At 52.5% G+C, this 27141-nt stretch overlaps 10 protein-coding genes across 10 annotated transcripts; 4 read left to right on the plus strand and 6 right to left on the minus strand.

The window, feature by feature from the left end:
- Positions 1 to 85: 85 nt before the first annotated feature.
- On the plus strand, positions 86 to 1642 carry RHO25_007027 (uncharacterized protein; the record flags this gene model as incomplete). Its single annotated transcript, XM_023597810.2, has 3 exons — positions 86 to 653; positions 719 to 1257; positions 1313 to 1642. The coding sequence occupies 3 exons, from the start codon at positions 86 to 88 to the stop codon at positions 1640 to 1642; spliced, it is 1437 nt and encodes a 478-aa protein (XP_023452850.1).
- Positions 1643 to 1870: 228 nt separating this feature from the next.
- Positions 1871 to 3362, minus strand: RHO25_007028 (uncharacterized protein; the record flags this gene model as incomplete). The annotated part of the gene is made up of 2 exons (XM_065602877.1): positions 1871 to 3111; positions 3164 to 3362. 2 exons carry the CDS (start codon positions 3360 to 3362, stop codon positions 1871 to 1873), a joined length of 1440 nt encoding a protein of 479 aa, XP_065458949.1.
- Positions 3363 to 4821: 1459 nt separating this feature from the next.
- On the plus strand, positions 4822 to 6500 carry RHO25_007029 (uncharacterized protein; the record flags this gene model as incomplete). Its single annotated transcript, XM_065602878.1, has 3 exons — positions 4822 to 5102; positions 5150 to 5265; positions 5317 to 6500. The coding sequence occupies 3 exons, from the start codon at positions 4822 to 4824 to the stop codon at positions 6498 to 6500; spliced, it is 1581 nt and encodes a 526-aa protein (XP_065458950.1).
- A 686-nt stretch (positions 6501 to 7186) lies between these two features.
- On the minus strand, positions 7187 to 9339 carry RHO25_007030 (uncharacterized protein; the record flags this gene model as incomplete). Its single annotated transcript, XM_023597812.2, has 4 exons — positions 7187 to 7279; positions 7332 to 8575; positions 8641 to 9147; positions 9207 to 9339. 4 exons carry the CDS (start codon positions 9337 to 9339, stop codon positions 7187 to 7189), a joined length of 1977 nt encoding a protein of 658 aa, XP_023452848.1.
- A 1127-nt stretch (positions 9340 to 10466) lies between these two features.
- RHO25_007031 (uncharacterized protein) lies at positions 10467 to 12147 on the plus strand (the record flags this gene model as incomplete). Its single annotated transcript, XM_023597813.1, has 3 exons — positions 10467 to 10543; positions 10610 to 11243; positions 11290 to 12147. 3 exons carry the CDS (start codon positions 10467 to 10469, stop codon positions 12145 to 12147), a joined length of 1569 nt encoding a protein of 522 aa, XP_023452232.1.
- Positions 12148 to 14058: 1911 nt separating this feature from the next.
- RHO25_007032 (uncharacterized protein) lies at positions 14059 to 16001 on the minus strand (the record flags this gene model as incomplete). The annotated part of the gene is made up of 8 exons (XM_023597814.2): positions 14059 to 14844; positions 14901 to 14970; positions 15020 to 15182; positions 15238 to 15331; positions 15384 to 15439; positions 15493 to 15606; positions 15654 to 15744; positions 15795 to 16001. 8 exons carry the CDS (start codon positions 15999 to 16001, stop codon positions 14059 to 14061), a joined length of 1581 nt encoding a protein of 526 aa, XP_023452231.1.
- Positions 16002 to 19136: 3135 nt separating this feature from the next.
- On the minus strand, positions 19137 to 21030 carry RHO25_007033 (uncharacterized protein; the record flags this gene model as incomplete). Its single annotated transcript, XM_023597815.2, has 6 exons — positions 19137 to 19287; positions 19366 to 19540; positions 19609 to 19694; positions 19756 to 20074; positions 20127 to 20546; positions 20694 to 21030. 6 exons carry the CDS (start codon positions 21028 to 21030, stop codon positions 19137 to 19139), a joined length of 1488 nt encoding a protein of 495 aa, XP_023452846.2.
- A 1175-nt stretch (positions 21031 to 22205) lies between these two features.
- On the minus strand, positions 22206 to 23739 carry RHO25_007034 (uncharacterized protein; the record flags this gene model as incomplete). Its single annotated transcript, XM_023597816.2, has 2 exons — positions 22206 to 22351; positions 22413 to 23739. The coding sequence occupies 2 exons, from the start codon at positions 23737 to 23739 to the stop codon at positions 22206 to 22208; spliced, it is 1473 nt and encodes a 490-aa protein (XP_023452233.1).
- A 602-nt stretch (positions 23740 to 24341) lies between these two features.
- Positions 24342 to 25790, plus strand: RHO25_007035 (uncharacterized protein; the record flags this gene model as incomplete). The annotated part of the gene is made up of 1 exon (XM_023597817.2): positions 24342 to 25790. The coding sequence occupies one exon, from the start codon at positions 24342 to 24344 to the stop codon at positions 25788 to 25790; it is 1449 nt and encodes a 482-aa protein (XP_023452513.1).
- A 527-nt stretch (positions 25791 to 26317) lies between these two features.
- RHO25_007036 (uncharacterized protein) lies at positions 26318 to 26944 on the minus strand (the record flags this gene model as incomplete). The annotated part of the gene is made up of 1 exon (XM_065602879.1): positions 26318 to 26944. One exon carries the CDS (start codon positions 26942 to 26944, stop codon positions 26318 to 26320), a length of 627 nt encoding a protein of 208 aa, XP_065458951.1.
- Positions 26945 to 27141: the final 197 nt, after the last annotated feature.

Consider the following 27141-nt stretch of genomic DNA (forward strand, 5'->3'; position numbering starts at 1 on the left):
ACGCTGTTTGCTGATCTTCGCCACTGACACGGAGATTCGAGATCTTCATCCGTCTTCAGGCTCGCGTGGGATTCGATGCCTGGTCATGAACGTGCGACGCGCCAGTGGTGAGGGAGACAAGGTCAGCCTCTCGCCACCATCTCACAGTCGAGAAGATGCCAATGTAGCATATCCAGCCAAGTCGGGACACCAGCAGGCTACAACTCGCGGACCTGAATCGTTCCTCTCGGCACCTCCAGCTGGTCCCGTTCGTCCTCTCTCACCAGATGCGCTATCCATACTATCAACAGAGGATTTCGAACAGATCCGACTGATTAGAAGGCCGAGCAGAACGAGCCAGGCTGATCATGGACTTCCCAAAGACCAGAGCCTGCGTGCCAGATTCAGAGCATCGTGGTTTCGGAACAAGGGCATCTTCCTCATGGTACTCGCTCAGTTCTTTGGCGTCTTGATGAATGTAACCACTCGGATTTTGGAAGTTGAGGGCAACCACGGAAATGGCCTGCACCCCTTCCAGATCTTGTTTGCTCGGATGGGCATCACAGCGCTACTTGCCATGGCGTACATGCATTGTGCCAAGACGCCTCACTTTCCCTTCGGAGCGCCCGAGGTTCGCTGGCTGCTTGTTGCCAGAGGATTCTTCGGCTTCTTTGGTATGTTGTCCGCACGGACTTACTTTACAAGGGACGACCGCTGACTATCTTCACCATCAATGTAGGCGTCTTCGGGATGTACTACTCGCTTCTCTATCTGCCGCTGGCCGATGCGGTCGTGATCACTTTTCTTGCTCCTGGACTCTCCTGCTGGGTGTGCTCTAAGCTGATCAACGAACCCTTCACCAGAGCTGAGATGATTGGAACGTTCGTATCTTTAGTCGGTGTGTTGTTCATCGCTCATCCAGCTTCCCTCTTCAACGCCATTCGCAATGCAGCGGATGAGCCACCTGCGGGCAGTCCTGGCGATGCATCGCCGTCTCAGCCAGATGCTGGCGATTACGATAATGTCACGCCAATTCAACGTCTGGCTGGTGTAGGTGTTGCACTTGTGGGGGTCTGCGGAGCCACGGGCGCCTTCACCACAATCAGATGGATCGGGAAGAGAGCTCATCCGCTTATCAGCGTCAACTATTTCGCTGTGTGGTGTACGTTAATTAGCATCGTCATGCAGCTTGCGTTGCCCAGCATTGGCTTTCTGCTGCCTTCCGGAATGAAGGAGTGGGGACTTCTGTTCTTCCTTGGAGTGTGTGGGTTTGTCATGGTAAGTGTTAATCCTGGCGTAAAGTGACGATGACGCGGCTGACAGCGAACTGTAGCAATTCTTGCTTGCCGCTGCGTTGTCCTACGAGAAGTCTTCACGGGTCACAAACATGACCTATACGCAAATGCTCTTTGCCATCGCCTTCGAGAAGCTGGCCTTCGGCCACACACCTGGCATCTTATCCATAATTGGCTCGAGCTTGATCCTGGGATCCGCGATCGTTGTTGCTTTCCAGAGAAACTCAAACGATACCAAGGAGCAGACTGTAGGCAGTGGCGGGAGAAACGATGAAGAAGCACAGAGGGGGCTGATGACAGATGTTGAGCCCAGCGGCGGCTTCGAACAGATGTCGCTGCAAGAAGCCCAGGTAAGAACATCGCGCTGAATGAATGGAACACAATGACAATTACAAGAAGCATGAAACGCACGATAGAGTAAACATTAGCGGGCTGCTTTGGTGTTGCAAATAGGTTGAAAGTGCCGTAGTGCCCAGAACGCATTTTGACACCCAGCCCGGCCAGCGGGCCGTCTTCAAAATTCACACTCGCTCGCAATACACAATGCATGTACCTCGGAGAGCGGATTGATGGAAGCCCGCGCGCCCTTCAGAGTGTTATGGCGACCTTGGTATCCAATCCTCAGTATCTCGCTCATGACTTTCCGGTTCTGGTGTTGCTTTCGACCGAATCATTGCCGCCGCAAAGCTTCCAAATCGGCCGTAGCGCTTCCGCACGAATGCGCATAGGAGAGTGTTTGCATTCGCTATACGTCGGGACCAGTCATGCATATCCCCCGGAGGTCGACTTCTCCATAATGGCCAATTTGCTCGGGTCGCATCGTCCATGGACAACCAGAGATCCTGTGTCTTTTTCTGGGAGAAAGAGAATGAACATCCAAGAATCATCCAAACTTTGGACATGAAACAGGCTTTGGCGGCATCCTTCTCTTCTGTGCACCACCTCACTCTTGGCTTTCCCCACCACCAAGGACGAAATTCCACGACAGCTTTGAAAGTCTTAGCGAAGGGTGTCGATCCCAAAGGCCCAGAAACCGCGTGAACACAGCCGCTTGTACCGTATGCGATGTGAACAAGCAGGCGATTGACTACCATATCAATCGGAATCTCGTCAAACTTTGCATTTGCCGGATCTGCTATGTGGCATGCGAAGCGTGCTCTCACAGGTGGACTTGCAAGAATGAAAGCCAGCATAGAAGAGCCGGGCGCGGAACCGGCCACTTCGAATTGTGGGAAAGGCTCACGCTCTGCCGGTCCGAAGATTGAAGGGCGAAATATCATCAATGCGTGTTCCAATCCAGCCTTTTTGAACGTTTCCAGCAGCAAGCGTTCCGTCAAATGCTTGGCGTATGAATACGCGTAAGGGTGGGGAATACAGCTGTACTCTGGCGTCGTTCCGAATTCGAGGAGGTTCTTCAGCTCTGCAGCGGAACTGTCAACAGAATCATCGCTGCGTAGAGGATAGGTACGCTCTTCGACTCGGCATTCTGAGATCGATCCACCTTTACTCGCCTGAAAGTGTAAGAAGGCATTGACGTACGCCGTGGAGACGTACACAAATCTTTCAAGGCGCGCACAACTGATGGCGAGCTTCGCGGCCTCGAGTGATGACAAAATAATGTCCTTGGTTGTATGCTCCACTTTCTGTTTGAGATTGATCGTGGAAGCTGCATGGATGAATATTGTCACCACTCGCTGAAGAAGAGTGATGATCTCCTGTTGCAGGCCTAGTTGCGGACATGTGATGTCTCCACGCATGACAACAATCTTCTTGCTACTACGCACATTTTCTACAAGTGCTGCAGGAAGGTATTGTCGCATGCGGGTCCAGAATCGTTCTTACTGCAGTCAGCAGGCGGTGGGAAGGATTGAGCGGATCGGCACACGTACCTGAGCCTCCACGGACAAGTACGTAAGTTCGATCAATCGTTGTGTCAAGTGTCATCTTGACAACTAGTGCTATCCCAAGCATACCTGTGGCGCCGGTGAGGAATACCACTTTGCCATGTAGTGCATCGTTCACGCGGTCGTTATTCTTCTCAGAGACAACCTTTTCCAGATTCCACCCGGAAGAATCGCTTTCCATCATCGACGAAAGATTTTTGAGTAATCATCGCTCGAATATCTGTCTACCGATCAAGGACAGAGAGCGTCTTTGAACGAACGCGAACGACCTTCGATAAGCTAGCTGTCGTCAAGGGACTGCATGGTGAAGCAAATCGATTTCTGTGAGCAAGCCCATTTGAGCCGCGGGACTATCAGGGTCTGTGAAGAAGGGGATCCCTCGAGCTGTTGGTATGATCAAGGTTCTGCTAGGTCTTGTCAAGTTCTCCGGGGGCTAGGGAGAAGACAATATGACGGATCAATGAGAAGGCCGGGCAGCCGAGACGCGGGTCTCGGATGCTCAGCGACTGACGTGACTGGAATTGAGCCAACTTAAATACTGGAAACGATTGCAAAAGCTGGTGGATTACGCCAACTGATTCGAGCAGATCGAATCGTTCGCTACCTCAGCTGGAAGTGCTCTCTGCAGTTGCTGGATTCCCGAATGAGATTGACTGCATGCTAAAACGCTGACAAGAACCTACTTTTCTCCACGTCACTCCAAGTTAACGTGAGCCTACGGACGCGTGACAACGACGCCAAGTGCCTTAGAAGAATCATGCCTCAACCAATGCTTCGATCATCCGCGAATGCTCAACTGTATTCGATGGGACCAGTCTGGTAACCACCACAAGCATGATTGCAGATTCTCCAGCTTCATGGATTTCTTAAGATCCAGAAGCCACGGTGCTCTTTGGTGCAGGTGTGCTAGCCGTCTAGGAAGAAGTGTCTAACCAGATTTGTGAGATGTCAGACTCAACGCATAGGGCTGCATCGACCTCGCAACGAATGCATGAGCCTCCTTTGTGCTTGAGGCCAGGATACGCGTCGAGGCTGTTGGCGGCTGTTGGTTTCAGCAAGCATTCAATCGGACCGTGCTCGTAGATCGCTCAAAAGGTCGTTCCTCACGAAGCTTGCAATAGGATGTTCCTGGCATCATAGGCAGTTTCTCCACAACCTCAGGATCGTGACGGCGGCTGTACCGGCTAGACTCCTTATATGTGCTTTTTCGTATGAGTGCCTTTGCCTAAACGAGCAATGTGTATGGGGGTCCGTCTCGGCAGTAGAAGTGAAACTTTGCATCCGGCAATCCTATTGCACTTCACCCTGCAGCTTGCCCAGCACGGGTGTCTTCATTGGTCATGCAGATCTACCGCAAAGCTGAAATGTTTGCAGCATACGAACCTCGACAATGTCGAAAAGCGCACCGCCGAAGCTCATGCCCCATGGCCGTCGTGCAACTTCCACAAACTAGGGTTTCGATGGAGAAATAGGCTACGAGGATCGACATCCTTCACTCGATGGCTGACCTCGGTCAAAGGTTGCTACGTTAATGATGTGCTCGCCCGCATCCTGTAGGGTGGTTGAACATCGAAGACACTAGGTGCAGCGACGCCGACATAATAGACAATACACACGCGGTGAAATTCCTCGGTAAAGTGACCATGACGTGGCTGCAAGGGAGTTGCGTTGCACTTGTATTCAACTTGGTTGCACGAAGAAATCTGCAAGAGTCTGTTGATGTGCAAGAAAGACAAGAATCTGGACGAAGTGCAAAGCCTGTCAGTCCTGGGTCAAACTATGGCGTGTCCCAGGCTGGACCGAAAGACTGCAATGCTTCCATTTCAGCCACCCCGAATTCGATGAGAAATGGTCAGTCCACTGCCGTCCAAGAATGGCCGACCATCAAGAAGATTGCCATCGCTGGCATTATATGCCTGTACACGTGAGTACTTCCGAGAGTAGTTGACACTCAGAACTGACCAATGTCAGGTTTGCCGTATACGCTTCGTCGGCCATTTACATCATCGGTATACCTGATATAATGCTCGAGTTCAACGTCACGGAGCAAGGCGCACTTTTAGGCTTGTCTCTTTTCGTGCTAGCATGTATGTATTAGTGCAATGCGTATGCTATTGGTGCTTACTCTGTTTTCACAGACGGTTTCGGTCCCTTACTCTGGGCACCACTGAGTGAGCTGGACTTTATCGGGAGGAGCCCAGTCTACGGATTCACTTTCATCATTTTTCTGGGCTCAAGTATCCTTGCCGCAACCGCGCAGACCTGGACTACATTTTTGATCTTGAGATTCCTACAAGGTTTCTTTGGAAGCCCGTGCCTCGCGAATGGAGGTGCTTCTATGCATGATTTGTTTCCAGACATGACGCTTCCTTATTCCCTGGCTGTCTGGATCGCCGCTGCGTACTGCGGCCCAGCTCTCGGGCCCTTGATCTCGGGATTCTTAGTTCCACAGGAGGGATGGCGATACGGTATGTGGGAGATTGTATGGATGACCGCTCCGACCTTGATCTTAGTGCTCCTGTTGCCAGAGACGTATGATCCAGCGACCAAGATACGAAACAACAGAAGACAATCCGTTCTCAGTGTGCAGAACACAGACGCTACCTACGGCGTCCATCAGAACCGACTACGACTTGTTTACCAGACAATGCGAAATGCGATCGTCAAGCCAGTACAAATCACACTTCAAGATCCGGCAGTCACGGTCGCCAATCTCTACACTTCGTTCGTCTACGGGTCGTACTATACGTTCTTTGACGCTTTCCCACGGGTATACCTGTTCAGGTACTACTTCACGTTCGGAGAACTTGGCCTTGCATTCTTGAGCATCTTTGTGGCTTGCCTACTAGGAGGGAGTCTTTACTTCTGTTACATCAAGTGGATTCACAAAAGGGAACTTCGCCAAGAAGGAGTAAAACCTCACGAAGAATGCCTCCGTCCTGCACTGGTAGCTTGTGTGCTTCCTCCAATTGGGCTATTCCTGTTCGGTTGGACAGCACATCGAAGCATACACTGGATTGTCAGTCTGTTAGGTGTGACGATCTACGCCACCGGAGTCTACATCATTCTGCAATGCTTGAGCGTGTATCTGCCACGCATTTATCCTCGCTACGCGGCCAGTCTGTTTGCCGCAAATGATTTGTGCCGATCTGTTGCGGCTGCCGGGCTGTTACATGCCGGTAATCCTTTGTATGGAAGGCTCGGAATAGAGAAGGGTATCTCGGTGCTGGGAGCAATAAGTGTGCTCGGGATACCGGGAATGTGGTTTATTTACTTGCAAGGTCCGACGTTGCGAGCAAGATCTCGTTTTGTCAAGAAGTGAGTCCGAGATTCCGCCATGTGCTCGAGAAACGACAGATCAAGTGACTTCGGCCACCAACGCCCCGTGTCTGGTTGTAAAGGCCCCGGGTCATTCTGATGTGACTGACGCTTCGTCGAAACCAGACTTTCAGCCAACTCGGATTTTGCAACTTTTTTAGGCATCGCTGGCTGGATTTGCTCAACAAAGACGGTGGAGCAGCCCAACGACTCCATAGCAGTAGTTTGCATTCGAGGTACACTTGCGTCAGTCACATTCGCTCGCAGGCATGCTAGCATATGGAGTCACGGCATCGAAATGTGTGTGTGAAAGCAAGTTCCAATCTCATTTCCATTTCCATTTCCATTTCCTTACTGCATGCTGAGCTCCTTGGCTTTATCGATGAGAAGAGGTAATTCGACCTCGCCATTCTGAGATAAGGTTAATAATACAGATTCCGGGTCCGTAGCCTCTCGGTGGACCGCTCCGTAGCGGGGCCAGTTGCCCTTGTATCCGCTCGCAAATTAGAAGCATACACATCGCAGCCCGCTGTATATGCAGTCAAATTTCATCACCCACTGATATGTCCTCCCTCGGTTCCAGAACAAATTGCCCAAATCAATCCACATGCCCGAATATCATTTCCCGCTGCCGCCGCCTGACGCCGAACGCTAGAGTCAAAGCAAAAACAAAAAGAAATCAGTACTCACCTACGGCAAGGCGTACTCGCCACGCTCAAACATCTCCGCATCCCAGTAACAAGCTTCCACCTTGTTGTCTGCGAATTCGGTCCCGTCCATTCCCTGTCAATGTGTGAGTGAACCTGCGTCAACGGAAGGGGCGCATTGATGTTACCTTCAAGCAACGCACGGCACTCAGCGGCGAGGTGAACTTCACGAACACCTCATCGTTGCCTCCGTCCTTCTTGCGCCAGATATACAGCCGCTCCACCTTCCCATACTGCTCTCCCATCTCGTCCCCAATCTCTTGCATCAAATTGTTCTCCGCAATCTCGTGGTCAACGTCCATATTTTCGAGCATTCCAGACAGCTTCACAACCGGAGACATGTCTTCGAGCTCGCTGGAAGGGCCTTGATTGGAGCTTTCACCAGGTTTTGGCTTCGCTTTCTTGCCGCCGACGATCTTGCCCATGGCAGCTGGAGTAGCAAACCCGCCGCCCTGAGCATCCGACTTCTTCTTGCGCTTCTGAGCTTGCATCTGCAAAGCGGTCGTAATGCCGTCACCAGATGCACCAAGACCTTGACCCTTCTCCCAACCAAGTTTCTTCATCAGACGTTCAGCAAAACCATCTTGGCCAGGGCGGTTCGTACGTTCCTCGGCTTCTTCACGCGATTGAGCGTTCTGATCAGATGAGATGGTACTCGTCTGTTGATGTTGTTGAGCGAGATACTCAGGATTGAAGGTCGGAGCAGCACTGATCGTTCCACCGACGCCCGGTTGTGGAGTGACTGTAGGGGCATCCAGCCAAGCGGCATCGTATCTCGGAGCAGAGACTGCTGGTTGTCCATTGGCGGTCGGAGGCGGTGGTTGAAGAGCCGTAGAGCTGTATTGAGTAGTCGGCGGCGCAACGGTGGGAGCAGACGGCGGAGTAGGCGTGGGGCCTTCTGTTGATGGTGTTGCAGCAGGAGCAGGTTTGCTGAACTTTGCTTTCATGGCTGCGATCTGCGCTGCTACTCTCGCCTTCTTGTCCGCGTCAGGATCTGATGACGTAGAGCCTAATGCAGCAGGAGGTGAAGCAGACGCCGGAGTGATGCCAGGTGCTGCTGGACGCGCTGGCGGCGGCGGAGGTGGAGCGAAGGATGGGGCTGGTGGAGCAGCCAAGCTGCTCATGGCCATGCGTCGAGCGTAAGCTTCGTCGGCTGTCTCTTCCATGTTGACGTCTGCAGCCGGTGGGGGTGGCGCATAGGCTGCTGTTGGTTCACCGGACTCACGCCCACTGCTCGCATCGCGAAGAGGAGAGGATGCGCCAGAGTACGGATCGTTCGACCGCTGCTGTGAGCGCGAGCGCGAGTCGAAAGAAGGAGGCGGTGCGAAGGACATCTGACCTGGTGGGGCGAACTGCATGCCCTTGCGCGAACCTGCCATTGGTTAGTGACAGCCAGTTTAGTGACACAATCCGCCAGAAGTGGCAGACCAGACTCACGTGGGCCTCCATCCATGTCAACATCACCAGACCTCTCGTACTTGCCCTGGCGAATCTTCTCGCGCTTGTTGGCCTCATATAATCTCTGTTTCCACTCCTCTTCGAGATCGTAGTGGAAGTCGGACCGGGCGAATTCGGCAATTGGCACAGGTACAGTCGGGTCATATATGTCATCCCACGAGCGCACTTTCTCTTCGTACTTGTTCTTCTTCTTGTTCTTCTTCTTCGCCTTGCGCTGTTCTCGTTCCTGCTGCTGACGGTCGTACACCCAGTCCATCTCCTCGTCGTTGGCCAACCAGTCCTCGTAACCGCGCGTCTGTGTAAGTTTTGGACCGGATTGCGGCGGTGCTCCTGGCGCGTCTGAGGATGGCTCTGTTGGTTGGGCTGCCGACTGGGTCGATGTGCTGGAGGAGAGTTTGTGCATGGCCGAAAAGTTGGGTTTCTTGGCCGGCTTCTGTTGGGCCTTCTTGTTGCCGCCAATGTTTGTCGGCTTGAACATGAGTGATGCTTTACAAGGCAAAGTGAGCTGTGGTCAGGAAGCAGTAAGGAAATACAATGGACTCTACCGTCTTTGGCCTTTTTGGCCTGCTGCGCCGCCTGCTTCTCGGCGTCTTTGGCGCGCATCTGGGCGAGGGACTCCTCACTAAGGAGGTCCTCATACAAGGTCAGACGACCCTTTTTTGGTGCTGGTTCTGCCATCTCGACGATGCGTGCGAGGTGGTCGTTGTCGCGATGGGTTGCGCTTGCGGAGGTGAGCTTCGAAGTTCTGGAGACGCGACGGCGCTAGTGATGTCAGCCAATCGGGTGTAGCCCTCATCTTGAAGCCTGAGGCTTCAATATCTCTCGCGGCTCCTTCACTTCACTTCACTCTCTCGGATCCATACAATGAGAGCTCCTTCAAGATACACACATTCGGCAGCATGGCAGCGCCTACAATTCCCCGAGCTTGAGCAGTCTGCATCTACCGTGCACGCTCGTCATCGCACACATGAGATCGAAAAGCCTACTGTAAACCAACGACACAATGGTCATGTAGCGATAACATTCCGTGACTCTGATAGCATGCTTTGCAAGAGCTCGTGAGCATATGCTGTTCCGTGGGCGTTGTGCCTTTCCGGACCAGATAATACAGCTGACGATGTCATCAGAAAATGTGGTGAGATGGCCATCATTCCGATGGCTCCAGTATCCGAATAGCGAAAATCAAGGCACCAGTCTGCCCATAGAGCTCCTTCGCAAGCCGTGGCCTCGCTGAGGGATCCAGGTGAGAGATATCTCCACGACACGCTTGAAGAGTCCTCTCAGATGATCGAAGTATCGTTATCACAGGTCAGCCTCTCCTTCATGAGCCTTGTGATCGCCTTCCATGACACTCTCTCTGTATTGCAATACCGCGAGGCGAGGGTCATATTTCGCGCTGCTGGCTTGATCATGTTTCTGTGCACGAGACTCGTGGTGACCGCCCATCAATGGACCACGTAGGCCCCTTACACATCATGTTCTGCCTGCTGCAGCTGGTGACTGGCCTTCTCAGGGATTACCATATGTTCGACTCTGAAGATCTTCACGTGCCAATGGACCTCACCTGTCATGCTTGCTTGGCCTAGTGACTTGGCTGTCCATGAGAGGCATCACATTCGCTCTCTATTGGTCCACAGTCCTCATCAATGCGGCATATTCTGTTTGCTGAGCTGGCATGACATCTATCTTTCAGAGACAGCACATGCTCTCTGTCCATTTTCTGTTTGTTTGGAGTGCACCTGGGCATGTCAGCCTCTGATTGCTTGGCCCAGTGACAATGTTCTCGGAGGGAGAGTCAGAGGAATATGAGCTCCTCGTCCCAGCATAAGAGGAGCGTTCTCACCCTCCTCATTTCCACTTTCTCTTCCCATCAAACCGCAATGTAAGTTCCCCATCCACACGCAATCGACTCTCACTTTGTCAAACACTGACATATACTCACTCATAGCCTTGGCTCTCTGAGAATCATGCGTCTCGCAAAGCCATCCATGATCACGGCGGTACTTCTGCTCCTCTTCCTGGCCGGGCTGAGTGATGCCATTGCTCTGCCCAACGCGGCCATACTTCACAACACTACTTCATGTGCTTCTCCGAATCGAACCCACATTCAACGCTCTCCAATCTCCAAACGCGTCAATCCCGCCCTGGTCGCCGCCTGGGAAGCCGCGGAGATTGCTGACAATGCAAAACTCGATCGTCTCGCTGTCTATGGCGGAGGCTTCTTCAATGCGATCATCATGGGCAACGTGGAACAGGCGGCTGCGCTGTTCCAACATAAAAATCGCGGTACGCCAGATCCACGCAACCAGAATTTTCAAGTTTTTGCCAGAAATTTTGCACCAGCGATTCGGAATGAATGGACCATAGAAATGGTCAGCGACGACTTGTCCGAAACTCTGAAGCCATTGCAGCCTTTAATCGAAGGTCAAACTGTTGGATACCCGCAGGGCAGTGAACCACCGGGTCTTCAGTGGCAGACTCAACGGAGTGCGAACGGCGAGGCATACCCTGATGGTCAAAATGTATGCATGAAATTTGTGCAGAACCAACCTTTCAACGACAAGGATGAAGCAGAGAGACCAGTAAGTCATATGGTTCAATGTAAGATTTGATACTGACTGCGGCCAGCCAACTCTCGGACAGTTCAGGACCTGGTTCAATGTCGTGGATGGCATAATCGTGGTCAATTCGGCTCATGGACCGTTGTACATGGCAAAAAACCACCCTGGTAGAGACCCAAGTTGGGATGAAAGCGAAGAACCCCCTACTCACAAACAAATGCCATGGTCTGAACACTGGTCCGATCTCACCTTTCACGCCTGGATGACTCTCGTGCGTCGTCCAGCGAGCACGGGTTGGAACGTGAATACACCCGGCGTTCGCATGAACGGGCGGATGAGGACGTCAACAGAATTGAGGCAAGTCTTGAACTACATCATCGTCCAAGGCATAATACTTCCGATAGACGCCATATCCGTCATGAAGAGATGCTTGCAAAGCCGGAGAGGCAACACAGACATCCCGATCTGGCCCGACCGGGAACGCTTTGACGTCGGTCATTGGTGCTTCTACGCTCTACTTGCCGCCCAAGACGGTATTGGCAGTGGAATTACGTACTTTCTCGCTCAGCACAAATCGGACGTCAATATCCCACTCAGTTTCGGCATGGGCCACAAGATACTGTCATATGTGGAGATAACTTCTGCCAAGGAACCCGATCGCGAATGGGTCAAACTTGCCACGCAGAGCAACATAGCGTATTACTACAACATTCGCACCAGGCAAACTGTCTGGCAAAAGCCAGACGAGTATGTCGAGCCCAACCCTGCCAACGACCATTTCTTCTGGGCTCCTACACAGATCTGGAAGGTCATCGACTTTGACAGGAATGTTGTCACTGCTGCACGAGCCAGAGAGGCTTCGTGGACGGGAGGAAGGAAGCTGCCCCCGTATCAGTACTGCAACATACCGGCGGCGATCGCATGATAATCGTCATCGATATTTCCTTCGTTGACGCGGAGATGTGGTACGAGGTTTACTTGTTGGACGGAGGGCAAACAATTCTGATCGAGCCGGTCGTGTATGTGTACTGCTTTGATCTGTGGAGCTTGCACGATTTCTCTACCCTGCTGGTTTGTGTTGGTGCAGTGTACAATTAGCGAGAGCGGCCGGTCATTCCTCACTATGTTTGTGTACTGGCGACAAATGTCAATGGCAATTTATGTACGAGATTTGCCAAATCCACATAGACTGGCATCTCATTACTCCATAAATTCGTCTCTCATTTCATTACGAAATAGAGCTAACGGACTAATTGAGGCACTCAGCCAGCCAGCCATGGCCTTGCAGGCCCCACATGTATTCCAGACAGCGTTGTACATGTCCCACGAGAACGAGAGATCAAGTCTAGACCTGTGCCAATGTAGTGAATCCATCGACCATAATGTCTTTATATATTTCATCCACTACTACAAAGCCCTCTACTAGCGGTCAGACGTCAATGGCCAGGTAATTCTCAGCGTCCTGAAGATCGAAGGTCTAGCTCACATGTTTCAAGCCAATGCGGAACAAAGCAGTTGCATCGTTGGAGAGGCTCTGCAGCCAGTCATTCCGCTACGGTCATTGGATGTAGCCAGTTGACGCATACCCTCCGACAATGAGGCACCGGGCCTGGACCATGCGGATGTCACAGCCATCGGCAAGCCGTCTACATGTATTCCTGACACGCCACTCCGAGAACATCAACTAGCTGTCAGACCTCGACGACCAAGGAATTTTCCATTGATCTCCGGAGTCCGACTGGTGCTACACCGATTCTGCATCATTTGTACTGTACCTGCTGGCTAGACGAGCGATAGTAACGTGGCTTGCGTTCTAGTCATTGGGGCTCAAGGACATCAAAATCTGCGAATCTGTGGCAGAATCTGTGAGTGACTCGTCTGCAGATAGTACAATTGACGAAATGGCTTTGGTCTTGATAGACAAAGATGTGTTCCATAAATTCACCCATATGCAAAATGACCACAAGTCTTCATCTCCTGCTCTTCTCTGATTCCCCGATCGTGATCGTGATCAAGGTGTCATATCAGACAGCAGGTCTCAGATCGAGGTCGCACATGTGCCGGCGTGGAGGCTCGAGTGTAACGACAGGAACTAGCTGTGTGAGCTTAGCATCCACTGATATTTCTACATCACCTCACCGCTTCCTCATGATCATGGAGCCACGGCAGCCATTGTGACTATCTTTGCTGATTGGACGCTATTTCGAATGAGCGTCAGCCATGCACGTAGTGGCTGCTTGGGCGAGAGGCTCATATTCCTTTCCGAGACAGCTGAGCGTATTGTGCTCGTGCAACTGCAGCTGGGATTTTCCGTTCAGTTTCTTGATCCTCATTGACTGCATCGTGTCGGTAATCAGAGCTTCATCCTCCTGTGTATGATCATCAACTAGTTGTAAGACATCAGCATCCACTTGTCTGCTCGTAAGTTGACCGCTCTTGCTGGTAACTCGCTCAACCCAGATTCCCAGCTCTGAATATTCATGCTCATTCGCCCACGCGCAGTGGCGGCGCCATGGGAAACGCGCAAAACGTCGACAACAGTCAGCCGTGCAACTTGAGTGACGAGTCATCTGCTTGCACCTGTCGAAACAACATTCAATCGTGCACAACGATTAGACCACGGCATAGACTCTAACCGCACAAGTCTCTTCAATGGCCATGCTTGCCGAACGGGTCTCCTTCCAGTGATCTGCCTCCCGCGGACCGATCTGGCGAAAGTGACCGACAACTCACTGCTGTCAAAGCATTGCTATTGTTGATGTGCGAGTTTACTCGTCACCACCTGTCTAGTGTACAACCGAGATATATCGTGTATCGCCGTCAAAGTCCCAGACGTTCACAGCGTATAGATGAAGTCAGGCCGCTTGTCCCCTTGCACAACGATCTGATCCGCCGTCATGCCATCGAGCATATTGTCTCTTTCTCCAGACCTCCGCTTCTTGTTCTCTCGTGCCAGCTTAGCGCGAGTTAGGGAAGCTACTACAAGCTCGCAGATTACAACATAGGCAATGATGACTGCGTGTCCAGTCCGGTATCGAGGCTTCTCGGATTTCATGTAAATATTGCAGGACACGATGCCATTGATGTTGCCCATGCCGACGATGATGCCAATCAAGACACCTCGTTTGTACGTGCCTTCGGTGTTGTTCGCGGCCCAAGTGATGTTGTTCGGCAGGGCAGGATAGATGCCCATGGCGCCGAGGAAGGTTGCCGCATACTGGACATGAGGTTTGCCACTTGCGAGGAGCATGCTGAAACCGGCGACAGCGAGGCAAGAAATTCCCAAGGTACAAAAGCCACGTTGTTTTGTTCGGTCAGCCAGCCAACCAACGAAGATGGTCAGACATGCCGCCACGGCATATGGAGGGACGGTCAACAGCTGAGCATGGGTGCCTTCGTAGCCCATGCCTGCTACAATGGTTGGTAAGAACAGACTGAAGGCGTATAGTGGCATGAATGTGCCCATGTTTAGAAGAGAGTGTGCCCATGTCTTCCAGTCTCGAAGAGCAGCATAGATGTGGCGTCTGTCGAATTGTTCTCCGGATCCGGCCTGGTTGTCAGAGGCAAGACGATATCGAACACGAAGGCGCTCATCATGGGTTAGGAAGCGAGCAGTTGCAGGCTGTTGCCGGATGGTTAGTCAATGTGCGCCGATGATGTGTCCTGACAGAATCTTACCCAGTCGAAGACCATCCACCAGCAAAATATACCAGCGACGATAGTTGCGAGACCCTCGAGGATGAAGATCCTGTGACGCATCAGTAAAGCCTCCGAAATGTGGAATACTAGATGCTTACCATGCCCAGCCAGGCTTGCCGCCTATACCATGCATATTCGCTATTGCTGCGGCTAAGAGGCCTCCAAAGGATCCTGCAAGCGCTGCCATCGCGAAGAATGTTGCCAGTCTCACACCAAGTTCAGAGCGCCTGTACCAGCAGGACAGGTAATATTGCACACCGGCTGCCTTGTGTCAGCACAAAGGTGACTTTTGGAATTCTGCACCGACACCACTTACGGTAAAGTCCAGCTTCTGTGATGCCGAGGAACCATCTGGCCGCGAGTAGCCCATGATAGCTAGTGACAAATCCAGTACACATCATACACAGTCCCTAGAGAATGTTAGGCACGATCATGAATTCTCCAGAAACGTGTCTTGCCCACCCAGCTTGTTACGATCGAAGTGAAGAATATCCGAGGTCCAACTTTCTTCATGAGCACTGCATCGCGATCAGTTCATCGGTACCTGGCAAATTGGGAGGACATTGCTCACGATTGGTGAAGGGTTCAGCGCCGGCGTATGCGATGAAGAAGACGGTCAATGCGGTGTTGTAATCACGCCCTTCCATTCCCAGATCTTTCTCCATTCCCGTGAGCCTAGCATTGCCTGCTCCGTGTTAGACTCTCGTCGCGAGATCGTATGCGTCTACTGACCAATGTTCGTTCTGTCGAGGAAGCAGAGCAGGTACATGAGGCAGAACCATGGCATGATCCATGCGTCGATCTTCCTCAAGACATGTTTGTCCTGGAGTGCTGTATTAGTGAGGCCATTTACACTAAGACTCTGATACTCACCAATGCTACCCTCTCGGCCTCGGATATGTCGCCATCTGGGCCATCGAGGGGATTCTGACCCAGAGGCTTCAGCTGGAAGCTTTCGGCGGATGGCGTGCTGCCATTGGAAATCTCCTTCTCTTTGATGTACCCGGGCTTGGCGTGCAACATGATTCTCTTGGTATACAGCAGCAGGAAAGACGAGCGCGCGGGGGTCGATCGGGGCATATGCTTTATACGCGTTTGGAGGAAATCCCGTTTGCAGGCTCGTGTGTTCACGGATCACATCTTAGGCTTCAGAGAGCTACCCCGGACCCTCACCATCCGCCATGGAGCCATGCATCTGGCGAACCTTTTTGGAAGGCGCACTCAATATCCAACCACTGCTGCATGCTGCGACAGTGCAGACGCACGCTCCAGCGAGTGGTGTTCGTCTCGGGCGCCCTGCCCAGTTTTCTCAGGGCGTTGAATGGAGCAGCCATGAGCGGTGGAGGATTTGGCACTGCGGGTTGAACATGCTGCACATGGGGCTGAATGTTTGCATGAGCTGATCCGATCGTAGGATCTTGTGATGCGAGCTCAGAACACGCTTACGCCGGGAGGGTTGCGAGCAGGCTTCCCTTCGGCCATTGATATGAAGCCCACGTGTCGCACAAAGGATGGAGTGGCTTTCGAGCTGGAAGTCTTGTGCAACTTGGCAGCTTCGTCAAGACGAGCAAAGCTTTGGACTGGACATGGAGGTGTGGTCTCGGACGAGGATGGCCCAGGAGGCGAACCAGATGAAGAAAGTGGACAATTATGAGCTCCGGAAATACCCACCAATCGCGTACAGCCTTGGCTCTTCATGAACACTTTCCCGTTCAACTTCGGAATGGTCCTCGCTTCGAAAACGACTATCGATGGCATCGATCACGATGTTGCTATCAGTCACGATTGAAAATCGGAATGGATTCTGCATCAATGTGACTCGATGCTCGGTATGCAGCTGCTGACAAGTCCCGCTGCGAGCTATGCGAAGTACGATGGGTACGACGGCGCTCACTCACGAGAAAGAATTGGGTTCCACAGCAGCAAACAGTATTCAACGCGAAGATGATTGGTGATTGGAACCGTGCTTCACTGTGTGCGTTCGTAATGGAACACAAGGTGCTTGCAATATCAAAGGACTCCTGGTGATAAAGCTGGGGATCCATGCCACAAAAACTCGGCTCATATCGGGCAGGCGCACTCCTTTTTACAGTACAGTAGCGCTCGCGTGCGGCTCTGGCCATCACGCCAGCCTGTCGATGATGCGATTGTTCTTAATCAGCAGCATGACCTTGTCCAGGAGTGGAGCCTGGGTGCGAGATCGCAAGCTTCTTCCAAGCGTTGCTTGTTTTCAGCCCACCATCCCCAGACTTCAGAATAGGAGAAATGGTATGCGCACGACGAAGACTCCAGACGCCATGAAGATCATTCTCTCGCTCTCCTGGCAATCCTGGAACCTCCACGCGGCAGCACAATTTGGAACCCGCGTTCACATGTGCGCACGTGGAATCAGCCTAGTTGTTTCTCGATCGAGGGAAGCCCGCAAGCCGTCAATTGGAATTTGGGAAGAAAGGATTCGCCTGTAAGCTTTGATCAAATTCTCGCAGAATGCCCGATGTTGCAAGTCTCCACTTCCAAGGTAGTCGCCGGTGTTCGTGCCGCATGTTAGCCATTATCGCGTCAGAGCCTGAAATGTTTGAGCAGAAAGTACTCCCAGAAGAAGTCTATGTTGGCAAAATGTACGCCTCTGGAGCCGAGCCTGATTGAAGCGAGGAAAGCTGCCGATGATCAGGAGCGCAGCCACTTCGAAGGTCACTGCCGACTGGGCAGACATGATCGACATGGAAAGAGACAGCCTCTACTCAGGTAAGCGCTCGTTGGAAGCACGGAAAGGTCTTGCTGAATTTCATCCCTACAGAAAATCATGTCAATCACTCTCACTTGAACTACGCAAACAAAAATTATCTGACGCTGTTCGTTGCCGAATCTGTTCTTCTGCCATCACCAACGCCCAAACGGAAAGCAAATTGTTGCCAACCCGGCTTCCCGCGATGACATACATCACCTGTAACGACCGGCATTACATTCCAAAACAGCGCACCACACCGCAACAGTACAGCAGTATCCTTCACAATTCAGCATTTATCGTCGCTGCTGCGCGGCCTGTCGAAGTTGCTGTTGCAGTTTCTGTTTGGCCTCTCTTTTGCTCTTCAAGAGGCCCTCAATCTTGTCCAGATTTCGGCGGTAGTGATCTCTGGAATCTTTCCACTTTGTAAGTTCATGTCTGCGGATTTATTGCGCTATGGCAAAGCTCTGTCAGCGTTACGTTGCACTGAGCGACTGCACGGAGAATTACCGTCGTAGGCCTTCGCTGGAATCACTTTGTTCCTGTAATGGTCCACTCTATTAATGCTGTCCTGTAACTTTGCTTTCTGGTTGCCATGATCCTGAACAAGACGTGAGATCTCCGAACTGAGAGCATCCACTTTAGCGGCAGCTTGCTGGGGATTCATGGTCGCAAGTTTTCAGTCCTACTCGGTGACGAAAGGTCGAATTCCTGGGCAAGCTCGAGCAAGCGTCGATCGATACTAGCAATGTGAAGGGAGTGATTGTGAGAAAGAAAGAAGAAAAAGGAAGAGGAAAGCACCAGTCGAACGAGGACTCAAAGATGTGTCCCGTCCACATCTCAGCCTTGCCGCCTTCAGCCTTGCCACGCTCAGCCTTCCGTCAGATTACCCCTCTCGAAGGCAGCCAATACGACATGTGACTCGTGAAGAGGCGCCTCGAAGCTGCAGTGCGAAACGACCAGCAAGCGCTCGGAATTCTTGAGTATTCAGCTCGGCCGTACGTACTATTGGTGCAACAGGTAAACCTCACGCTTTCAAACCGGGCCATGCTAACAGCGTCTTGGGTGTAGCTTGGTTTAGCATCAGATCGTGTGTGCATCTACAGCTTCAACAACCCACACATCTTTCATCGCCAGAAGATCTCGGCAGCGATGGAGAAATAGGTGTTCAAAGCGGCTGCTTTGCCTGAACAGTATGCCAAGCATTCTGTAAGTACCTCTGTTTCACTCGATGCGACGCTGCCTGGTCATTGGTCCGCTGATGCAAATACGCTATTCGATCTTTGTTTTTGTTCCTTGATATACAGCGCATGATCGCATCTGTCTCATCTCATACAAATAATGTGCCGTCCCATACGTTCCTGCGATCATAGTCTTTATCGAGTCGAAACGTACCTCCTAGTGTCACTTCATAGTGCAGGATAAGATCGTGTCACGTTCATAAAATTCCTCGTGACATGAATCTCTGATATTCTATTTCCTATCGGCTTCTACCGCATCGACTTCCATTTCTCCCACATCCAGGAGCTCATTCGCACACTTGGTCGATCGAATACCTTCGTTCCAATTTCCGCAACCCAAAACATCAATGGAAGGCTGAGTGCCAAATCCAGGACGACTCCAGGCTGCCATCCCACAGGCCTAAAGAGATGAGTGGAAGGTAAGCAAATGAATCAGACGATATTCGCAGATTATCGATGCTGTTCAGAATTGACTTACCCCCATATGGCAGGAAACAGTCCCGACCATGCTCCGACTGGAAACTTGTTGAAAGGCCATTTGGCCTTAGGACCGCCGTGGTAGCCGAACCCGCAGAGGATGAGAATTGTTCGCGAGAAGGTGGATCCTACGACAAGATGGGTAAGGTAGAGTGAAAAGCTATGTCGGCCGAGATCTGTACCAAGAAATCAGTATTTCGTCATCGATATTGGTCTTTTGAACGTCACATGGGCGGAATCTTACACTGGGGAAAGCTTGACTCGAAGAGCTCTTTTGCCCATCGAAGTTCTTTGATGGAAACAGCCAAGAGCCAGGCTGCCCAAAAATACCTGTACGTGACAAACGTTAGCTGCGGGTATGCCATGGATGCTGTGTCTGTGATTCTCTCACCAAAAATCTCGGATCCCACTAGTTGCTCCTTTGTCCCAGTACTGCGGTGGAGTCATGTTGAACAGGAAAGACGGCCAGCTTGAGCATCGCGCAACAGCGACTTCTGGAGGCAGGTCCCACTTCAGTACGGGGAAGGATGCCAACAGGAGCGCGACGAGTAGAGTCGTATGCAGCACGATCGTGCGAGCAAGCCTGCGCGTTCGCAAATATTTTGAAAGCGGATCCCACGGCAGCCAGATCTTGTCTATCTCGCCCGAGTCGTGCAGCAGATCGATCTCAGACATCATCATACCGATGAAGAAGGCGGCGTAGAAAGCGTCTGTACGATAGTCAGCCTCCATCGAGGGTAGCTTTTGAGCAGAGAGACTCACAAGAGCTGAACAGCACCAATGCGACACTCAGGCCTAGCGTCAACAGAATCCTCCATTGTGCGCGCAAACTATGGATCGCGAACAGCCAACCGAAGACCATCACACTGCCCTTCAGCTCGATGATGATGGTCCACGTTACACGATTGTAGTACGACGCAAATGCTGTGAAATAATTTAACACCTGGAAACAATCCTTGACCCAGCCCCAAAGCTCGGCGAAGAAGTTGTCTGCGAAGCCACCACTCCAGTTGGGGTCGATGCCTGTGATCCAGTAGAACAAGAGGATGAAGAGGGCACTGAGCATAGCGGGCATCAGAAGTCGGCCGTGGCGACGAATCACAGCCGAATTGAGGGCCTCGATGAACTCTGCTTGTCGGTGTTCTTGAAGAAGGCGGAGCAACCTTCGCGGGACGACGTAGCCTGTTTGGATACCCTCGTGAGCATAATCCAATACCATCTTTGTTCCTCTCCCCAGTGTTCACTTCGAGCAAGGTCAAGACATATCAACACCAGAGAGGATCCTTCAGACTTCAGAATGGCATAATGGGAAAAGCGATATGGACTCACCTGATATTACAAAGAACACCACCACAGCAAATGATCCTCCGCTGAACGCCAACCGCAGAATTGGCCAACTCGCTGGGGAGGTCTGCTCAGGCCAATGATAACAAAATGCATGGCCCATGTACACCATGGCCTGTTCATGCTGCAGTACGACCATCAGAGCTGCTACACCACGAAGTCCATCCAGCCAGGCTGTATCGGAACGGCGTTTGTGTCCAGTAGTTGCCGAAGGAGGTGATGATTGAAAAAACTCCGGTACAAGTGCCTGAGGCAGCTGGGAAAGGTGGTTTGTCAGGAGAAGCGAGAGGCGATCCATCGTCGGAGAGGTGGATTGAGTCATGGTGTCAGTGTTGTTCTTGTCGTCGACGGTGCGGAAGTCTAAGGGCGTAAAGACTCGCTGTTGACCCGATGGACTACCAGCGGGTGATGCGCAGGCGGAGGAGGATGAGCTTGAAATGCGTTCATAACATGGTTGCTCGTGGAGTCCTCTGATCGTCCTAGTTCCTTGTCACGCCAAAGTGTCTCGTCGATGGCGCTGTAAATGCCGCCGCGTCCTGATAGACTTGATGCTGTACAACTCTCAAACGCGAAGCAGACACGAAGAAACGGTATAGCTGCATAGACATCTGGCCCAGCCATTCTCAGCCTGGGCTCAAAGTCTAAAGAGGAGCCTCGGCTGGATGGCGCTAGAGGGGATTCGTGCCGTTCGTTAGAAGATCGGTAGCGCTAACGAGCGCCATGGCTCCGTTCTCCCCTCTTTCAACCGCCAGACGAGGAGCGAAATTGCTGGAGGAAAATGCCTTGAGATGTCTTGAGAACAGGTGCGGTGGATGCGGAGGAGCTCCAAATGCTCTGAGGCTGATCTACTGCTAGTGGTGTCGTGGTGCGGCTGAACGAGATGAGGAAGAGGTGAAAATAAGGTGCCTGCTTCCAAGTGGAGCGATCTCCGCTGGGGTGTCAACTTCACGTGGCTGGTGTTTCTGGAATAGCGGCCGCCGCTCAGCAAAGAGAGTGCAGTGATGAAGCTTGCTAATCCTGAGTACAATGTGTTGGCATGGCATTCAACGCGGGAACGAATGCCCTCGCGACCTCTGAGGAAGTGGCCACACAGTTCATCACCACAAGCATTCCATTTCGTACACGCCATCGACGTAAAGTACAGATATCGTTGCAACAGTCGTCTCTCTGTCCTTCCCATCTATAAGGTGCGCACGCCACACGCGGCCTCTTTTCCTACTCAACACCAAATTACGTCCGCGCCGTCGCTATGCTTGAAGTCACAACCGCGTGCCAACAGCTGTCGTTGCTTGTGATTCCTTTCTCTTTTCAATTTCTTCAGCCCACCTTACACTCTCGCTCTCCCGCTTCTGGTATCATAAATATGTCAAATTTGAGGAAGACGAAGACGCGCCAACCGAGACAATGACTGCCAAGTATGTTGAATGCAATGCTTTTTCGTCAAGACCGAAGGAAGAACGGACGGCATTCGCCAGTGCCCTGAGATTCAGTATTTCGTCACGCTTGCTGTGCTTGGCCATGTCGTAGAGCCAGGAGCGCACGCACGTCAGTGCAGTACTGCAGACCTTCGAGAAGTGGGATAATATGTAACAGCTCGTGATCTGTAGGGTCGCTGATCCAGCCTTCGATGGGTATCGCATTGTCTGAAAGCACACACGCGTGAGCACCAAGATGAGTTTCAGGAGCATGCCCATGCCCGCTTACCTTCGTGAAAAATATAACTCATGGGTGAGTTGTCTAAAATCATAACTTTGCTCAGATCCGGCTCCACTTGAGCGAGATCCTTTATGTATGCGCCATTACGATACGTGCAGTGTTGTCGATAGTAACGCCCGCTGAAGTATTTGCGTTCTCTCTCGAGCCAGTCGATGACGGGATCGGCATACTCCTGCACACTGGCCGTGAAGGCGATCAGGTTGTACCACTTGGAAACCTTTCTCAAGAACTCATGGCATCCAGGTCGCTCGTGCACGTAGTAAAGGATTGGCACGCCGGGGCCGATCTGAACTCCGGAGGAGCTGACTTGACCATTCAATCGTACTTCCACCATGTGCCCCGTCGACATCCTATTGCTCTTCGCCATGCTGTGGATTAATGTTTCGTCGAGGTCAATGATCAATGTCTTCTTCGGCGTGTTCGACGAATACGATAAAATGTAGCTGGGTTGTCTGCGTGGGACCAGAGGCCGCGGCGTGGCAGGAGATCGAGGATACTTCAGCTTGGAAACGGTGGGTGAGTTGGGGGACTTCAGCATGGGTGCCACAGCAGCAGCATCGTCTGGACTGGCGGCTTTGGTGCGTAACCTGGTATCTTTGCGTTTCCGCAAGCTGTTCTCTTTAATGCGAATGCTCTTCTTGGGGAGGCCTTCGCTGCCCTGCTGCGAGACACTCGACTTGGATCGGGTATGACGCGCAGGAGAATCTTCTCCTTCTCCGTCCGATGTGCCATACGATACGGTCGACGCATTACTGTCCACAGAGGGTGATCGCCTGCTCGTCCCTTTTCTCCGCAAATGTGTCTTCTCGTCCTCGTCCGTTTCGGCCCGCAGACCCACCTGTCGAGCGGACTTTCGTCTCTTTTGCCGGGTGATCATATTCTTGAAGCGCGTCAAGGGTAGAAGAGTAGCGAACTGGCCGTCCTCGTCGTAGAAGCAGGCAATCACGTATCGGCCGGGCGCAGTAATGGTGGAAATGACTAGCTCGACGCTGTAGAGGATGGCAGCGCCAATGCGATGCGGAAGCGACCAGAGCGATGCTCGTCCTTCAGCGCCAGATGCGCCAGTGTCGCCGCCGTCCAACAAAGGCGTCTTCTCCGAGGCCCATTGTTCTGTGTCCCGCGCGTCGTCGTCGCCCGCTTTGCTGACCTCATACTCGCCCCCGTGACCCAGCTTCTCCGATAGTGAGTCCAGATCGAGATCAGATGTGTCGTTCAGCGAGCGCAGCGTTTCCACTTGCGCCGAGGAGCTTTGACGCGATCGCGGCGGAGAAGCACTGGGCGTGGTGAGCCTCGCAAGAGAGCTGAGGCTGTTCATTTCTATCGGCGTTCCATTGAGCTCCTGAGTGAATGTGCAGCGCGCGGGGGGTGGTAGAAGTCCCGGCGCAGGTGCAGCTGTGTTTAGTGAAGTTCGGCAAGCTGAGGCTGCTGCTGCTGCTGGGCCTGGTGCCACGAGACGGGCGGATCACATGCGCCGAAGCGACGAAGCTTGGACGCGCGGCGGAGCGGGATGAATGGAAAGGAGCGCGGAGCGACGCGGCGTCGATGCGGGCGGAAAGGGGTGGGCGAGGGGAGTGGGTGGTGAAGAGAGAGCAGGCCGGTGTTTGTGGTGGTTGGGTGGAGCTGAACACGATGTCATCCGATCCGCGCGCGCTTGTTCCGCCTTCTGCAGTTGTGCATGCACGTTGCCCAAAAAGCGAGAGCGACGGCACTAACAACTTCGACATTCTGAAACCGACTGCGAGACAGCGAGCATATCGACATTGACCCACTGAGGCATTGCGGGAACGCACTGTACGGAATCTGCATCACTCCGGACCGCTGCTACCTCCTCCAGACATCAGCATTCTGCTGCCACTTGGGCGTTGAGTCACTGCAAAATCAACAATATCAAGCACTTCACATCACCTCACTCCCACAATGCCCGGCGCGGTGCTGGGCCAGACGCCCTCGCTCCGCACCTTTCTCAAGTCCCAAAAGTCACAAGACGTCGACACATCAATCGAACTGCTCGTCTCGCTGCTCAAAAGACGCCAAATCCGCAACTCGCGCCCCTGCGCTATCGCCACCGCACAGCTTCTCCTGCGAGTCGTCGGCAGCTCGCGATGGAAGGACTCACAGTCACTGATCCGCCGCATCCGCGAGGTGGGCAGGAAACTGGTGTCCGCACAGCCGCGTGAGATGGCCGTGGGCAACATTGTCCGGCGCGTGCTTGGTGTGGTTCGCGAGGTGGCCGAAGACGACACGGACGAGAATGCATCGAGTGATGGCATCGGCAGCCCTGCACTCGGCGGAGCAACGCAGCGCCCTGCTCTGCCTACGCATCTTTCGAGCTTCAGCCCTCTCCACCACGGCGCTGCGCTTCCACAGCAGACCATTCCTGGCATCAGCAGTCCGGCATCCCCATCTATCGACGGAAGCCAAGAGCTCCCACCACAACGACCTCACGTGCCTTCTTCGGCTGCATCCTACGCTGGCCAAGCACCACATACCGGCTCCTTGTTCGGTCTCTTTCAGCAACCCTCAGGTCTCTCCCCCATGGCCACGCCACCGATGGGCTCTGGGACTGCAACGCCGACGCAAAGAGCCGCGAAACAAGACGACAAACCGAAGATTGACCTCCGAGCCGAAGTGTGCTCGGGTATAGACGATCTTCTCGAGGAACTCGACATCGTGGACACGCAGATCGCTGAGTCCGCTCTCGATCACATTCACAGTAACGAAATTATTCTCACACACACCTCCAGCCAAACAGTGCAACGCTTCCTCGCAGCAGCCGCTAAGAAACGCAAATTCACTGTCGTGCATGCTGAAGCTTACCCCAATGACCATCAAATCACCCACTCCACTATTGTCAACGGCGGTACGAAACAGAACCTCAGCGACGAAGAAGACTCGCCACAAGATCGCTGGAAACCCCTCACCCAACTCGGCATCAAGGTCATTGTCATCCCGGATACTGCCGTCTTCGCCCTCATGTCCCGCATCAACAAAGTGATCATGGCGCCTCATGCCGTACTCGCCAACGGCTCCCTCATCGCCGCCTCCGGAGCTAGCACCATCGCGCAAGCGGCCAAGGTTCACCGCGTCCCCGTTGTGGTGCTCTCGGGTGTCTACAAGCTTTCTCCCGTGTACCCTTTCGACACGGAAGAACTCATCGAATATGGTGAACCGAGTCATGTAGTTCCCTACCAGGATGGAGAGTTTATGGATCGCGTGGATGTGGTCAATCCCATTTTTGATCATGTGGATGCAGATTTGGTGGATTTATACATTACCAATTTGGGAGGACATGCACCAAGTTTCCTCTATAGGATCGTGGCGGATCATTATCGGGTGGAAGACATTGACTTGAGTGCGAAAGTCTGATTGTGAGATGTCAACGTTTTACCGTGCTAGTGCAGTCGACTATGGTTTTCAGGGTATGGAATATGACCTTGTGAGTCTGAAAGAAAATGACAAGCTTGCGGCAGCTGCAATGCCAGCAGACTAGACACCCTCCGTCAAGTCGACGAGAGCTTCTGCTTTCCGCTTCTGCCATCAGCTGTCAGCTATCCCGTTCCTCCTCAACTCCTTAATATTTGTCATAGGTGACCCAATTGGCGGAAACGGGTGTTCAGATCGACCAGCTATGTCCTTGAAAGCTCAGTTCCGGTTTCGCTCCTATTCTTGTCGAAGCGGCACGTAACACTTTTAACAAGGACTCCATTTTCATCACCCTCACGAGCTCACATTCCGTTCTCATCTGAATTTACTTTCTCGCTTGCTACGATCTGCGGAGTGACGCGCTGAGAGGGAGGAGCTCGGTACGCCCTCTCCCAAACCTCACAAGAAAAAAGGTCTGAGCAGCTGTCTCTATGTGCCGCAGTCATTGCAACCTTGTGTTATCCACTTGTCTAGGATTCGGTGGAAGATTTGTGCCTCCAGTAAGAGAAACTCTTGGCTGCATGAGATTCGATCCCGCGCTCGAGGGTGGCCTGCATGGACTTTGCTAGCCAGAATCTGGAATGCTGTTCTTCGATGGAAGCACTGCGACCCAGTGTATTGACATGGACTGCTTTGAGGTGTGGGTAAACATAGCGAGCGCCACTTCTGGAATCCTGTCCATCTATTGTGGTAGACAACTCGTACCGTTCGCTGCTATCGCCGGTGCCTTGCTGGCCTGTTTCGTTTTGGCCGCCAGAATTGGGCTCCCCATGTTTGGCAGTGATGAGGGCGGAAAGGGCGTTGTCGAGCCATTCAGCAGTCTCGCTGTAAGGGGCAAGACCTTTCTCATCGCTCAGCAATGTCTCAATGGAAGGAATTTCATCGTCGTCAATGACAAGAGTCTCGACAGTTCGCGGCAAGGCTGGTTCGCTGTATTCATGAGCCAGCCATTCAGCAAATCTCTCACGCCTAGTGAGCTGCTTGCTCTGACCATCATCGTCCCAGTAATGGACTGCCTGCAGTACAAGATCGGACGCCACGATAGTGACATCGCGAATGTGTGCACTGTTCCGATTGTCTCCGAGACCTTCGGGCATGAACAGATTTCGTCGGTATTTATGTCGATCAGACTTGGACCTTCCATGGAACATGAAGCTCTGGAGGTTGGGACGACTCTTCGCGCGGTGCGCACATAATCATTTGTGCCAATCAGGTCACCTCCACGGAACGAGACAGTGGGAAGTTGATATTATCTGTCAGATGTCGCTCCATTGCGACGAGCGCTACAGAATTC

This window comes from Cercospora beticola, chromosome 4 (genome assembly GCF_033473495.1).
Source record: "Cercospora beticola chromosome 4, complete sequence".
Lineage (NCBI taxonomy): Eukaryota > Fungi > Ascomycota > Dothideomycetes > Mycosphaerellales > Mycosphaerellaceae > Cercospora > Cercospora beticola.